General features: G+C 41.9%; 1 protein-coding gene across 1 annotated transcript in view; it reads left to right on the forward strand.

The window, feature by feature from the left end:
* Nucleotides 1-13,826, forward strand: part of CFAP58 (cilia and flagella associated protein 58) — a 111,791-nt gene that overhangs the window by 42,900 nt on the left and 55,065 nt on the right. The window contains exons 12-13 of the mRNA XM_086680803.1: nt 10,974-11,114; nt 12,375-12,598. Of these exons, the coding sequence (XP_086536929.1) occupies nt 10,974-11,114; nt 12,375-12,598 (365 nt within the window). The remainder of the gene's footprint in view (nt 1-10,973; nt 11,115-12,374; nt 12,599-13,826) is intronic.

Here is a 13,826-nt window from a genome sequence, read left to right on the forward strand (position 1 = left end):
AACATAGGGGCAGGGGAGGAAAAATAAGATAAAAATAGGGAGGCAAACCATGAGGGACTCTTCACTATAGAGTAAACACTGACGGTTGATGGAGGGGTGAGTTGAATCAGGGTGATGGGCGTTAAAAAGGGCACTTGCTGGGCTGAGAACTGGATGTTATAGATAAATGATCAATCACTAAATTCTACTCCTGAAACCAATACTATACTATAAGTTAACTAACTTGAATCCAAATAAAAAATAAATTAATTTAAAAAATTGTAACAAATCTGCATTTAAATGCATTTCCATATAAAGAAATATAAATATATATTTTTAAATTGGAAAATATCCTTCATCTTTGCTCCTGTTCTCCTTGTTCGAAGGAATAGTTTTGTAGATGGTAGCTTGTTTCACCCTGGAGCCTGTATTGGGACGGGTTTATTAATCATTGAATGAATCGGAAGAATCTTTTTATAAACAGTGCTTCACCCATTGGCCTCATGGACCCATGTTAGCAAGGCTTCAGTGTAGCTCTATTTGGTACATCATGACATTGATCCTCATCAAAAGATTATGACCCTATGAGTGGGGTCCAAGGTGGAGCTAAACTGCCTTCTATAAAATTCTGCTTTAGATAAAGCAATGTCCTATGCAAAAGATCAATTGTTCCTAATTCCCTAGAGTTTGACTTGGTTATTATTTGTTTCAATTATGCCCTCCATCATCATACATGTACAGCTCCAAAGAAGCGTCATAATAAAATGAAGGGCAATAGAGCTGGTATTTGGTCCTGTACCAGCACAGCTGGAAGCTGGCGAACATGAAAGGTGATTAAAGGGCTTCTACCCTAGAGAGTCTGCTCTAAACGGGGAATCCCAAGTCTGGATAGCTTTGGACCATTGATTATAGAAAGGTGATTGGTTGCTTTGGACTTCCTATGAAACCAGGGTGACTTTTTTTCCCTGGCATTTGCCATTGAGGCAAGAATGAGGAACAGAAAAAGGATGTCTGCTTAATCTATTTGAGGTTATCCAATGGTGCCTTGGCTGGATAATTTTGGCCTATCATTAGGCCTGCTTGACATTCTTTAGAAAAATACGACAGCTCAAATGTGGAGTTTCAGCCTCTTGCCTTTTTAGCCTCATATTTGAATCACGTTTCACACAGGTCTCTGGATTTCATGCATCTGAAGTTCGCAAACCAAAACCCTGGAGGGAAGGGCAGATTTTCTAGTACCTTTGCTCCAAGAGACATTTAGCCTATTATTGTGGGGCTCTACAAAGCTTCGTGGGCACCTAATTCCTCCTGGAAGGGCAAGCCCCAGCCTGTGTTTTAGACCATGATACGACTTTTTTTTTTTTTATTTATATATGAAATTTATTGTCAAATTGGTTTCCATACAACACCCAGTGCTCATCCCAAAAGGTGCCCTCCTCAGTACCCATCACCCACCCTCTCCTCCCTCCCACCCCCCATCAACCCTTAGTTTGTTCTGGGTTCTCAACAGCCTCTTATGCTTTGGCTCTCTCCCACTCTAACCTCTTTTTTTTTTTTTTTTTTGTTCCCCTCCCCCATGGGTTTCTCTTAAGTTTCTCAGGATCCACATAAGAGTGAAACCATATGGTATCTGTCTTTCTCTGTATGGCTTATTTCACTTAGCATCACACTCTCCAGTTCCATCCACGTTGCTACAAAAGGCCATATTTCATTTTTTCTCATTGCCACGTAGTACTCCATTGTGTATATAAACCACAATTTCTTTATCCATTCATCAGTTGATGGACATTTAGGCTCTTTCCATAATTTGGCTATTGTTGAGAGTGCTGCTATGAACATTGGGGTACAAGTGCCCCTATGCATCAGTACTCCTGTGTCCCTTGGATAAATTCCTAGCAGTGCTATTGCTGGGTCATAGGGTAGGTCTATTTTTAATTTTCTGAGGAACCTCCACACTGCTTTCCAGAGCGGCTGCACCAATTTGCATTCCCACCAACAGTGCAAGAGGGTTCCCGTTTCTCCACATCCTCTCCAGCATCTATAGTCTCCTGATTTGTTCATTTTGGCCACTCTGACTGGCGTGAGGTGATATCTGAGTGTGGTTTTGATTTGTATTTCCCTGATAAGGAGCGACGCTGAACATCTTTTCATGTGCCTGTTGGCCATCCGGATGTCTTCTTTAGAGAAGTGTCTATTCATGTTTTCTGCCCATTTCTTCACTGGGTTATTTGCTTTTCGGGTGTGGAGTTTGGTGAGCTCTTTACAGATTTTGGATACTAGCCCTTTGTCCGATATGTCATTTGCAAATATCTTTTCCCATTCCGTTGGTTGCCTTTTAGTTTTGTTGGTTGTTTCCTTTGCTGTGCAGAAGCTTTTTATCTTCATAAGGTCCCAGTAATTCACTTTTGCTTTTAATTCCCTTGCCTTTGGGGATGTGTCGAGTAAGAGATTGCTACGGCTGAGGTCAGAGAGGTCTTTTCCTGCTTTCTCCTCTAAGGTTTTGATGGTTTCCTGTCTCACATTCAGGTCCTTTATCCATTTTGAGTTTATTTTTGTGAATGGTGTGAGAAAGTGGTCTAGTTTCAACCTTCTGCATGTTGCTGTCCAGTTCTCCCAGCACCATTTGTTAAAGAGACTGTCTTTTTTCCATTGGATGTTCTTTCCTGCTTTGTCAAAGATTAGTTGGCCGTACGTTTGTGGGTCTAGTTCCGGGGTTTCTATTCTATTCCATTGGTCTATGTGTCTGTTTTGGTGCCAATACCATGCTGTCTTGATGATGACAGCTTTGTAGTAGAGGCTAAAGTCTGGGATTGTGATGCCTCCTGCTTTGGTCTTCTTCTTCAAAATTACTTTGGCTATTCGGGGCCTTTTGTGGTTCCATATGAATTTTAGGATTGCTTGTTCTAGTTTCAAGAAGAATGCTGGTGCAATTTTGATTGGGATTGCATTGAATGTGTAGATAGCTTTGGGTAGTATTGACATTTTGATAATATTTATTCTTCCAATCCATGAGCAGGGAATGTCTTTCCATTTCTTTAAATCTTCTTCAATTACCTTCATAAGCTTTCTATAGTTTTCAGCATACAGATCCTTTACATCTTTGGTTAGATTTATTCCTAGGTATTTTATGCTTCTTGGTGCAATTGTGAATGGGATCAGTTTCTTTATTTGTCTTTCTGTTGCTTCATTGTTAGTGTATAAGAATGCAACTGATTTCTGTACATTGATTTTGTATCCTGCAACTTTGCTGAATTCATGTATCAGTTCTAGCAGACTTTTGGTGGAGTCTATCGGATTTTCCATGTATAATATCATGTCATCTGCAAAGAGCGAAAGCTTAACTTCATCTTTGCCAATTTTGACGCCTTTGATTTCCTTTTGTTGTCTGATTGCTGATGCTAGAACTTCCAGCACTATGTTAAACAACAGCGGTGAGAGTGGGCATCCCTGTCGTGTTCCTGATCTCAGGGAAAAAGCTCTCAGTTTTTCCCCGTTGAGGATGATGTTAGCTGTGGGCTTTTCATAAATGGCTTTTATGATCTTTAAGTATGTTCCTTCTATCCCGACTTTCTCAAGAGTTTTTATTAAGAAAGGGTGCTGGATTTTGTCAAAGGCCTTTTCTGCATCGATTGACAGGATCATATGGTTTTTCTCTTTTTTTTTGTTAATGTGATGTATCACGTTGATTGATTTGCGAATGTTGAACCAGCCCTGCATCCCAGGAATGAATCCCACTTGATCATGGTGAATAATTCTTTTTATATGCCGTTGAATTCGATTTGCTAGTATCTTATTGAGAATTTTTGCATCCATATTCATCAGGGATATTGGCCTGTAGTTCTCTTTTTTTACTGGGTCTCTGTCTGGTTTAGGAATCAAAGTAATACTGGCTTCATAGAATGAGTCTGGAAGTTTTCCTTCCCTTTCTATTTCTTGGAATAGCTTGAGAAGGATAGGTATTCTCTCTGCTTTAAACGTCTGGTAGAACTCCCCTGGGAAGCCATCTGGTCCTGGACTCTTACTTGTTGGGAGATTTTTGATAACCGATTCAATTTCTTCGCTGGTTATGGGTCTGTTCAAGCTTTCTATTTCCTCCTGATTGAGTTTTGGAAGAGTGTGGGTGTTCAGGAATTTGTCCATTTCTTCCAGGTTGTCCAATTTGTTGGCATATAATTTTTCATAGTATTCCCTGATAATTGTTTGTATCTCTGAGGGATTGGTTGTAATAATTCCATTTTCATTCATGATTTTATCTATTTGGGTCATCTCCCTTTTCTTTTTGAGAAGCCTGGCTAGAGGTTTGTCAATTTTGTTTATTTTTTCAAAAAACCAACTCTTGGTTTCATTGATCTGCTCTACAGTTTTTTTAGATTCTATATTGTTTATTTCTGCTCTGATCTTTATTATTTCTCTTCTTCTGCTGGGTTTGGGCTGCCTTTGCTGTTCTGCTTCTATTTCCTTTAGGTGTGCTGTTAGATTTTGTATTTGGGATTTTTCTTGTTTCTTGAGATAGGCCTGGATTGCAATGTATTTTCCTCTCAGGACTGCCTTCGCTGCGTCCCAAAGCGTTTGGATTGTTGTATTTTCATTTTCGTTTGTTTCCATATATTTTTTAATTTCTTCTCTAATTGCCTGGTTGACCCACTCATTCGTTAGTAGGGTGTTCTTTAACCTCCATGCTTTTGGAGGTTTTCCAGACTTTTTTCTGTGGTTGATTTCAAGCTTCATAGCATTGTGGTCTGAAAGTATGCATGGTATGATTTCAATTCTTGTAAACTTATGAAGGGCTGTTTTGTGACCCAGTATATGATCTATCTTGGAGAATGTTCCATGTGCACTCGAGAAGAAAGTATATTCTGTTGCTTTGGGATGCAGAGTTCTAAATATATCTGTCAAGTCCATCTGATCCAATGTGTCATTCAGGGCCCTTGTTTCTTTATTGACCGTGTGTCTAGATGATCTATCCATTTCTGTAAGTGGGGTGTTAAAGTCCCCTGCAATTACCACATTCTTCTCAATAAGGTTGCTTGTGTTTATGAGTAATTGTTTTATATATTTGGGCGCTCCGGTATTCGGCACATAGACATTTATAATTGTTAGCTCTTCCTGATGGATAGACCCTGTCACTATTATATAATGTCCTTCTTCATGTCTTGTTACAGCCTTTAATTTAAAGTCTAGTTTGTCTGATATAAGGATGGCTACTCCAGCTTTCTTTTGGCTTCCAGTAGCATGATAAATAGATCTCCATCCCCTCACTCTCAATCTAAAGGTGTCCTCAGGTCTAAAATGAGTCTCTTGTAGACAGCAAATAGATGGGTCTTGTTTTTTTATCCATTCTGATACCCTATGTCTTTTGGTTGGCGCATTTAATCCATTTACATTCAGTGTTATTATAGAAAGATATGGGTTTAGAGTCATTGTGATGTCTGTATGTTTTATGCTTGTAGTGATGTCTCTGGTACTTTGTCTCACAGGGTCCCCCTTAGGATCTCTTGTAGGGCTGGTTTAGTGGTGACAAATTCCTTCAGTTTTTGTTTGTTTGGGAAGACCTTTATCTCTCCTTCTATTCTAAATGACAGACTTGCTGGATAAAGGATTCTCGGCTGCATATTTTTTCTGTCTAGCACACTGAAAATCTCGTGCCAATTCTTTCTGGCCTGCCAAGTTTCAAAAGAGAGATCAGTCACGAGTCTTATAGGTCTCCCTTTATATGTGAGGGCACGTTTACCCCTTGCTGCTTTCAGAATTTTCTCTTTATCCTTGTATTTTGCCAGTTTCACTATGATATGTCGTGCAGAAGATCGATTCAAGTTACGTCTGAAAGGAGTTCTCTGTGCCTCTTGGATTTCAATGCCTTTTTCCTTCCCCAGTTCAGGGAAGTTCTCAGCTATTATTTCTTCAAGTACCCCTTCAGCACCTTTCCCTCTCTCTTCCTCCTCTGGGATACCAATTATGCGTATATTATTTCTTTTTAGTGTATCACTTAGTTCTCTAATTTTCCCCTCATATTCCTGGATTTTTTTATCTCTCTTTTTCTCAGCTTCCTCTTTTTCCATAACTTTATCTTCTAGTTCACCTATTCTCTCCTCTGCCTCTTCAATCCGAGCCGTGGTGGTTTCCATTTTGTTATGCATTTCGTTTAAAGCGTTTTTCAGCTCCTCGTGACTGTTCCTTAGTCCCTTGATCTCTGTAGCAAGAGATTCTCTGCTGTCAGCTATACTGTTTTCAAGCCCAGCGATTAATTTTATGACTATTATTCTAAATTCACTTTCTGTTATATTATTTAAATCCTTTTTGATCAGCTCATTAGCTGTTGTTATTTCCTGGAGATTCTTCTGAGGGGAATTCTTCCGCTTGGTCATTTTGGATAGTCCCTGGCGTGGTGAGGACCTGCAGGGCACTTCCCCTGTGCTGTGGTGTATAACTGGAGTTGGTGGGCGGAGCCGCAGTCAGACCTGATGTCTGCCCCGAGCCCACCTCTGGGGCCACAGTCAGACTGGTGCGTGCCTTCTCTTCCCCTCTCCTAGGGGCGGGATTCACTGTGGGGTGGGGTGGTCTGTCTGGGCTACTTGCACACTGCCAGGCTTGTGATGCTGGGGATCTGGCGTCTTAGCTGGGGTGGGTAGGCAAGGTGCACAGGGGCAGGAGGGGCAGGCTTAGCTTGCTTCTCCTTAGGTGATCCACTTCAGGAGGGGCCCTGTGGCAGCAGGAGGGAGTCAGATCCGCTGCCGGAGGTTTGGCTCCGCAGAAGCGCAGAGTTGGGTGTTTGCGCGGAGCGAGCAAGTTCCCTGGCAGGAACTGGTTCTCTTTGGGATTTTGGCTGGGGGATGGGCGGGGAAGATGGCGCTGGCGAGCGCCTTTGTTCCCCACCAAACTGAGCTCTGTCGTCCAGGGGCTCAGCAGCTCTCCTTCCCTTTGTCCTCCAGCCTTCCCGCTTTCTGAGCAGAGCTGTTAGCTTATGACCTCCCAGACGCTAAGTCGCGCTTGCTGTCGGAACACAGTCCGTCAGGCCCCTCCGCTTTTTGCAAGCCAGACTCGGGGGCTCTGCTTGGCCGGTGAGCCGCCCCTCCGCCCCGGCTCCCTCCCGCCAGTCCGTGGAGCGCGCACCGCCTCGCCGCCCTTCCTACCCTCTTCCGTGGGCCTCTCGTCTGCGCTTGGCTCCGGCGACTCCGTTCTGCTAATCCTCTGGTGGTTTTCTGGGTTATTTAGGCAGGTGTAGGTGGAATCTAAGTGATCAGCAGGACGCGCGGTGAGCCCAGCGTCCTCCTACGCCGCCATCTTCCCTACAACTCCCATGATACGCCTTTTGACAGGACAACCCAATTTACTACTTCTCCAAGATGACAAAGAGTTGTCCATAATGGATCACCCTTGTCCCCGTTCATCCCCCCTCAAAAGAAACATCTTGCTCCTTCCATATTTCTTTTCCTTTTTCAGTTGCTCCCAGGTCTTACTGACTTCTCAGGATTCTAGACATTGTCAGCACATTATGGTTATGACAGAATGTCAATAGTCCTCTGAGACATTGCTGCATGTGCGTTCATCTGCCCATTCTGTCCCAGTCTTGTTTCATCAGTGCTGACGGAGCCATCTCATTTGGAGTGTCCTAACAATCCCCTGATTCTGCCTCATCACCTTCAAATCATCCCACATCAGTCTGACAGCACTTTGATTCCTGGTGAATAATTCAGCAGCAGGTTCTCTATGTCCAGAGCCCAGCATCACATTAACAACTGGCTTCAGGGCACCTTATCCTTTTACTTAGTGGACTTTCTAGGGTGACCTGGATGGGAGCTGCCACAGAGACAGAGAGGGGGAGGGAAAGAAAGCCTAATTATTCTCACGACTAGAAAACTTTAGGTGGTCCTATTAGTCTTAGATGTAAACAGATGATTTCTGTGAAGCCCAGTGAATGTTGGGATCATGTACGAATGGGTGAAACACCTGTGAGTATGGTTCTTGAGATATGATTTATACCTGCAGCCAAATTGGATGATATATATTCCGTAAACACCTATCACAAAACTGTATGATTGTGGAGGCAGTGACTAAAGGGTGTGTCCCATCATTGCATTACAATTACAACTTCATACCACTGGTAACACTTTCAGAGATGTGGATACCTCAGGTGCCACCTAGAACATTGCTTGATGGGCTTTTAGGAGCCTAGCAATTGTTACCATCTTTCCTGGGTGAGACAGCTCAGATTTATAGCTGCTAAATGCATTAGGCTCAAGGTGTTTTGTTGATGTTAACATTTGCTGCCATAGTCTAATGCCACATCTTGTTTACAGCCCATAAATTTATGACATAAGGAGACCACTCAGAATTTTGATATATTATGGGAAAAAAAAACACACAGCAATGCCAAACGCGTGAACGGTTTTACATTTCAGACAGATACTTTTACACACCGTTGATTGCATTTTAATATAACAGGGGTTTCATTTTGTTCTGCTGATGGATTCCGATCAGCTCTTGGCACTTAGGAACAGGGAAGTGAATGTTGCACATCTGGGAAAATAAAAGTTTTATTAAAGAAAACATGAGCCAAACAGGTATTTATGGCTGCCTTCACTGTCACCTTAACTGATTAAAGAAAGAGAGAGGCTGGTTCTTTGCTTTCTTTCCCAACAGGATTGCCAAAGTGGTATTAGACCAGATCTTTTCTCAATAAGTATTTGCTTTTGCTTATCTCTGTACCAAAAACATATTCGTGAATGAACAAACGAAATGTCATAAAAGAAACCTTTGGTTTCACAGTAGCCGGATGCCTTTAGTTTGTGACATTACACGTCTATTACTAGGTGCGCAGTATCTTCTACTGTTTGGATAAGCTTGAGGTATGGAGTTAATGACTCTTAGCCTCCGTGAGTCCAACCTAACTAGGGTTGGGTTGGGTCACAGGCATTTGCAAATATGGGGCTTTCTGTCATCCCAGTGAACTTTCTGGATGGGTGGAGGTGGTAGTGGTGGTGGTGGTGGTGGGGCTCCCAATACTTCCTTGAAGGAAAAATTTATTACTTTCTCACTGTCATTTGCCAGCCAGCAAACCATGGAAAAGTTGGAGCCTTACTATCATCTTGTCATCCCCCTTGTGTTTCCAGGCATGCGTAATAACAGAGCTCTATTCTTATTTGTTACTTTTTGTGCTGAGCCCGTCTGTGATAAAAACCTGTCCTTCCCATGTGGAAGTGGAACCTCTCAAAGACATACTTTTGTTTCCTTTAATATGAATCCCTCTGTGACTCCCCATTGTAGACTCTGTCCAGTGTGTGGCACACAAAACCTTTCCCAGTCTGGTTCAGCTTTACCTCCTGCTGTTCCCTACCTAACACTAATCCAGCTACACTGGATGTTGGCTGTGTGGTGAACACACCAGGTACTTTACAATTTGCATGCTTGGCTGTTTAATGCCTTCCCCCAACACAATTCTCTGCATTTAGGAACTTACCTGTCAGTTGCCAAGGCTCCAACTGGTTCTTCCCTCTAACCCCTGGGCAGGCAGGAATTAGAAACTCCCATGTCCTTTTTCTCTCAGTAGATAGCATTTGCACATTGTGGTGTGGTTTTATTTGTCATTTCTAACAGATGATGAATCTTTCAAGTTTTATTCTTGTATTTCACTTATAACAATTGGGTGGTGATAGCAGTGGGGGTACAGGGTTTGGAATCAGAAAATCTGGGTTGGAATCCAAACTCTGCTACTTACTAGCTGTGTGACCATGTGCAAGTTAATTTGCTTTTCTTTGTCTCTTATGGATCACATTTGTTTTTTTTTAATGTTTATTTATTTTTGAGACAGAGAGAGAGCATGAACGGGGGAGGGGCAGAGAGAGAGGGAGACACAGAATCGGAAGCAGGCTCCAGGCTCTGAACCGTCAGCCCAGAGCCTGACGCGGGGCTTGAACTCACGGACCGTGAGATCATGACCTGAGCTGAAGTCGGACGCTTAACCAACTGAGCCACTCAGATGCCCTTTTTTATTTTTATTTTTTAACGTTTATTTATTTTTGAGACAGAGAGTCTTACGGATCACATTTGTAAACTGGGGATAAGAGTAGCTATGCAAGATGCCTGGTATCAAAATGCCTGAGATATTGTAGGTCACAAACATATTTGTGGAATTGGAGTGAATGTGTCCTTTGATGAGAGGTATTTTCTTTCTGAAACTGACTAGTCCACGGCACCCTTTCTCCATCACTCTTATGATTTCCATGTGACCTCAAGAGCCTCAAGATCTGAGCTCTCCCCGGAAGTCTCCCTGACAACCATAGTCCTCTAACCTCCTATAACATCCATTCACTGTCTGTGTGCTAATAAAGATACTGAAAAATCGCTGCCTGGACTTGTTAATGTTCATATAATACTTGTATATCTTATCTTCTCATCTAGATTGGCAGCATCTTAGGGATAGGATCTATGTATCTTTTTGCACCATGACATCTCTTCTGTTCCATCAAGACATTTTATAAGACAGACACTTGGTTGTTATCTTTGTTAATTTAATTTTTGCTTGCAGTAGGCTTTATCTTTACAGTTGATATGCCCGTGGTGTTCGGACCATTACAGGAGCTGATGCATGCAAAGACCCTCCCTCACCCCTCCGTACCCCTACATCCTCCTCTGCACCATTCTTTGTGAATTCTCACCTTGTTTAGCCGGTGAGAGAAGTGCTGCTGAATACCAATGAAGCCTCTGCTACACATATATAGAAAAATGATGGAAATCCCTCAAGGGCACAACTCATAGAATAAACATGACCACTGTAATGTTCACTGCTGTTTCTTTACAGGCCTGTGTGTGTGTGTGTGTGTGTGTGTGTGTGTGTGTGTGAAGCTTGTTTTGCTTGTGAGAGTGATCAGGCCATATTAAGCAAACCATCAGAGGAAAGTATAAGAAGAACAACTCTACATCTGATCCTGGGCCCTGCAGTCCAGGCTGGTATTGCCACAGAGTGAACTTTGTCTGTACCTTTTGCTCTTTGTCAGGCCGAGCTGCAGAAGCTCAGACAACAAGCTCTGGAGACCAAGCACTTCATTGAAAAGCAGGAAGTGGAGGAGAGAAAGCTCCTGCGGATCATCGCTGAGGCCGATGGGGAGAGGCTGAGACAGAAGAAGGAATTAGACCAGGTAGGAACATCTCCTCACCAGACCTCATCAGCAAGCACAACTGTGTGATTCCGCTTTTCATGAATCCTCATTCTTTATGCTCTTACATTCTATTTATTGGAAGAACAGCAGCAGCAGAAGATCCGTCTTCTGTTGATTAATTATGAAATATTTGTTCATTATTCAAGTCATATTTATGAGCATTTACTGTCCTCCAGGCACTGGGGATACACTGACCAACAAGAAAATAAGGTCCTTATTCTCAGGGAGTTTACATTCTAGTATAATATAAATGCTCACATATAATTGTAATTAAAAATGGCATGATTCCAGGGCTAGAAACTCAAATGCATAATTAGGGGGTTAGAAACTTACATACTGTCAGGGGCACCTGGGTGGCTTAGTCAGTTAACCATCTGACTCTTGATTTTGACTTGGTCATGATCTCACAGTTTGTGAGATAGGGCCCTGGGTTGGGCTTTGCACTGACAACTCAGAGAAGTCTGCTTTTGATTCTCTCTCTGCCTCTCTGTCTCTGCCCCTCCCCAACTCGTTCTTTCTCTCTCTCAAAATAAATAAACAGAAAAAAAAAAGAAAGAAAGAAACTTAAATAAGCTTTCAGAGATTTGGGAGAGTGAAAAAAGAAGTTGACCGGTGTAAGACAGTAAGGAGTGGTGGAAACTGGTAAGAGCTAGCCCATCATTAAGTCATTCAAATTTTAACATTTATAGGGGCGCCTGGGTGGCTCAGTCAGTTAAGCATCTGACTCTTGATTTTGGCTCAGGTATCGATCTCACGGTTTGTGAGTTTGAGCCCTGAGTTGGGCTCTTCACTGACAATGCAGAGCCTGTTTGGGATTCTCTTTATCCCTCTCTTTCTGCCCCTCCCGCATTCATGTGTGCACACGCGCGTTCTCTCTCTCTCTCTCTCTCTCTGTCAACATAAACAAATACACTTAAAAATTTAATATTTATAAAATAATGGGTTGGGAAAAAACCAAACTGATGGACCAAGAATTATTGGATGATGATGATGATGATGATGATGATGATGATGATGATGATTGATGATTTGTTGTACCCTTTCTCTTTCCAAAGGGACTGCAAATGCATGGAAGGAGCCCAGTGTTGACTGTCTAGCAGGGTCTTTCCAGTGCCCTGCCCACTGGGTACCTAGCATACAGGGGCATTTGAGACATCTTTGACAGAATGAAAGAGGCTGCCATAATGTAAAGTGAGACTTTTTGTTCCCTGACAGCCATGCCTTTCCTGATTTTTCTAGGTCATCAGCGAGAGAGATATTCTCGGGTCTCAGCTTGTCCGGCGCAATGACGAATTGGCTTTGCTCTATGAGAAGATCAAGATCCAACAGTCCGTGCTGAATAAAGGCGAGAGCCAGTACAACCAGAAGGTGGAGGACATGAGAATTCTCAAACTTGAGATTAAGAAACTTCGCCGGGAAAAGGGGATTCTTGCCAGGAGTGTGGCAAATGTTGATGAACTCAGGTAATAGAAGACCTTTCAGAGCTGAGGTCACAGTAGCCTGAGGGGAGCTCCTGAAATGACCTTATGTTCATGCTTGTGTGTCATGGAAAGTCTTTCTCAAGTTGTACAAAGTAATTTTTTATATGATGAAATTATTAACGAATAATGAGAACAACTTTTCCGTAATTCAGAATCTATGTTGTGCCCATTCTATGTCACAAAAGAATGGACTCATTTCCTCTCAGGGAAATATAAGTGAGGGCAAAAAGATTTTTTTAGAAATGTATTCTGGATTTAAAAAAAAGAAATTTGAAAACAGACCACAGACAAACTAGTTACAATGCAGAAAATAATTTCCCCCAATGAGCTGTTTAGACTTCCTTTAAGAAGGCAGTGTGCAAGCAATGGATCAGCAACATTTACATTCGGTCCTGGGAACATTTGCACATCTTTTTTCTTGGAATTATATACAGAATGAACAGAAGAGAAAAATTTAATTTTATCACGATTTGAAAAACTCTGTTTCCTTAGAAGGCGGCCAAATTTTATGTCTCACTCTTGATTTATCTTCCGCAGCTTTTACTTTAGCTTAGTGTGCCTTCTTCTTGCCTTAAATCTTACATTATACAAGATCTACTTCCCCTTTGGGAAAACATCACCATGTTTTATATAGGCAATTGCAGGAAACCAAATAAGAGGACTGGTGTTGTTTCAGTAGCTATCCTTATTCCCCCCAGACTTGTAGATGAACAGTATCCTTGACCACCTTGGGACAAGGACATGGTTTGCATCTGCTTCTTAAATGAATTAAGTTAGAAGATAGTTTTGATATTTAGATGCAGTGAATATATTCAGGAATAGCAAGAGAAGTTGCCACTATCCAGGATGGATCAGTACTTTTTATTTTTTTTTTTAGAGTCGCTCGTATTTCAGGTGATGAAAGTAGTACAAATTCATTGTAGAAAATGTGGGAAATGAAGAAAAAATATAAAGAAGGGATTAGAAAATCACTCATAAGTTTACTAACCAGAGATACCAACCGTTGACATTTCGAAGACAAATGGATTCATTCTAAGTAGCTATTGAATGATCTCAAAGATCATCACTAAACTTGCCAGCCATGAGTTATTTTTGTTATATACACAAAGGACCAAATTCTACCCATTCCTTGTCAGTATGACTGGTTTGTTGGTAATAGATTTTATTTTTCTTTTCAATGGGAGGACAACTTAGGAAAGATATTGGAGGC

The sequence above is a fragment of the Puma concolor genome, chromosome D2 (assembly GCF_028749965.1).
Source record: "Puma concolor isolate L17-30 chromosome D2, mPumCon1.1.hap2, whole genome shotgun sequence".
NCBI lineage: Eukaryota > Metazoa > Chordata > Mammalia > Carnivora > Felidae > Puma > Puma concolor.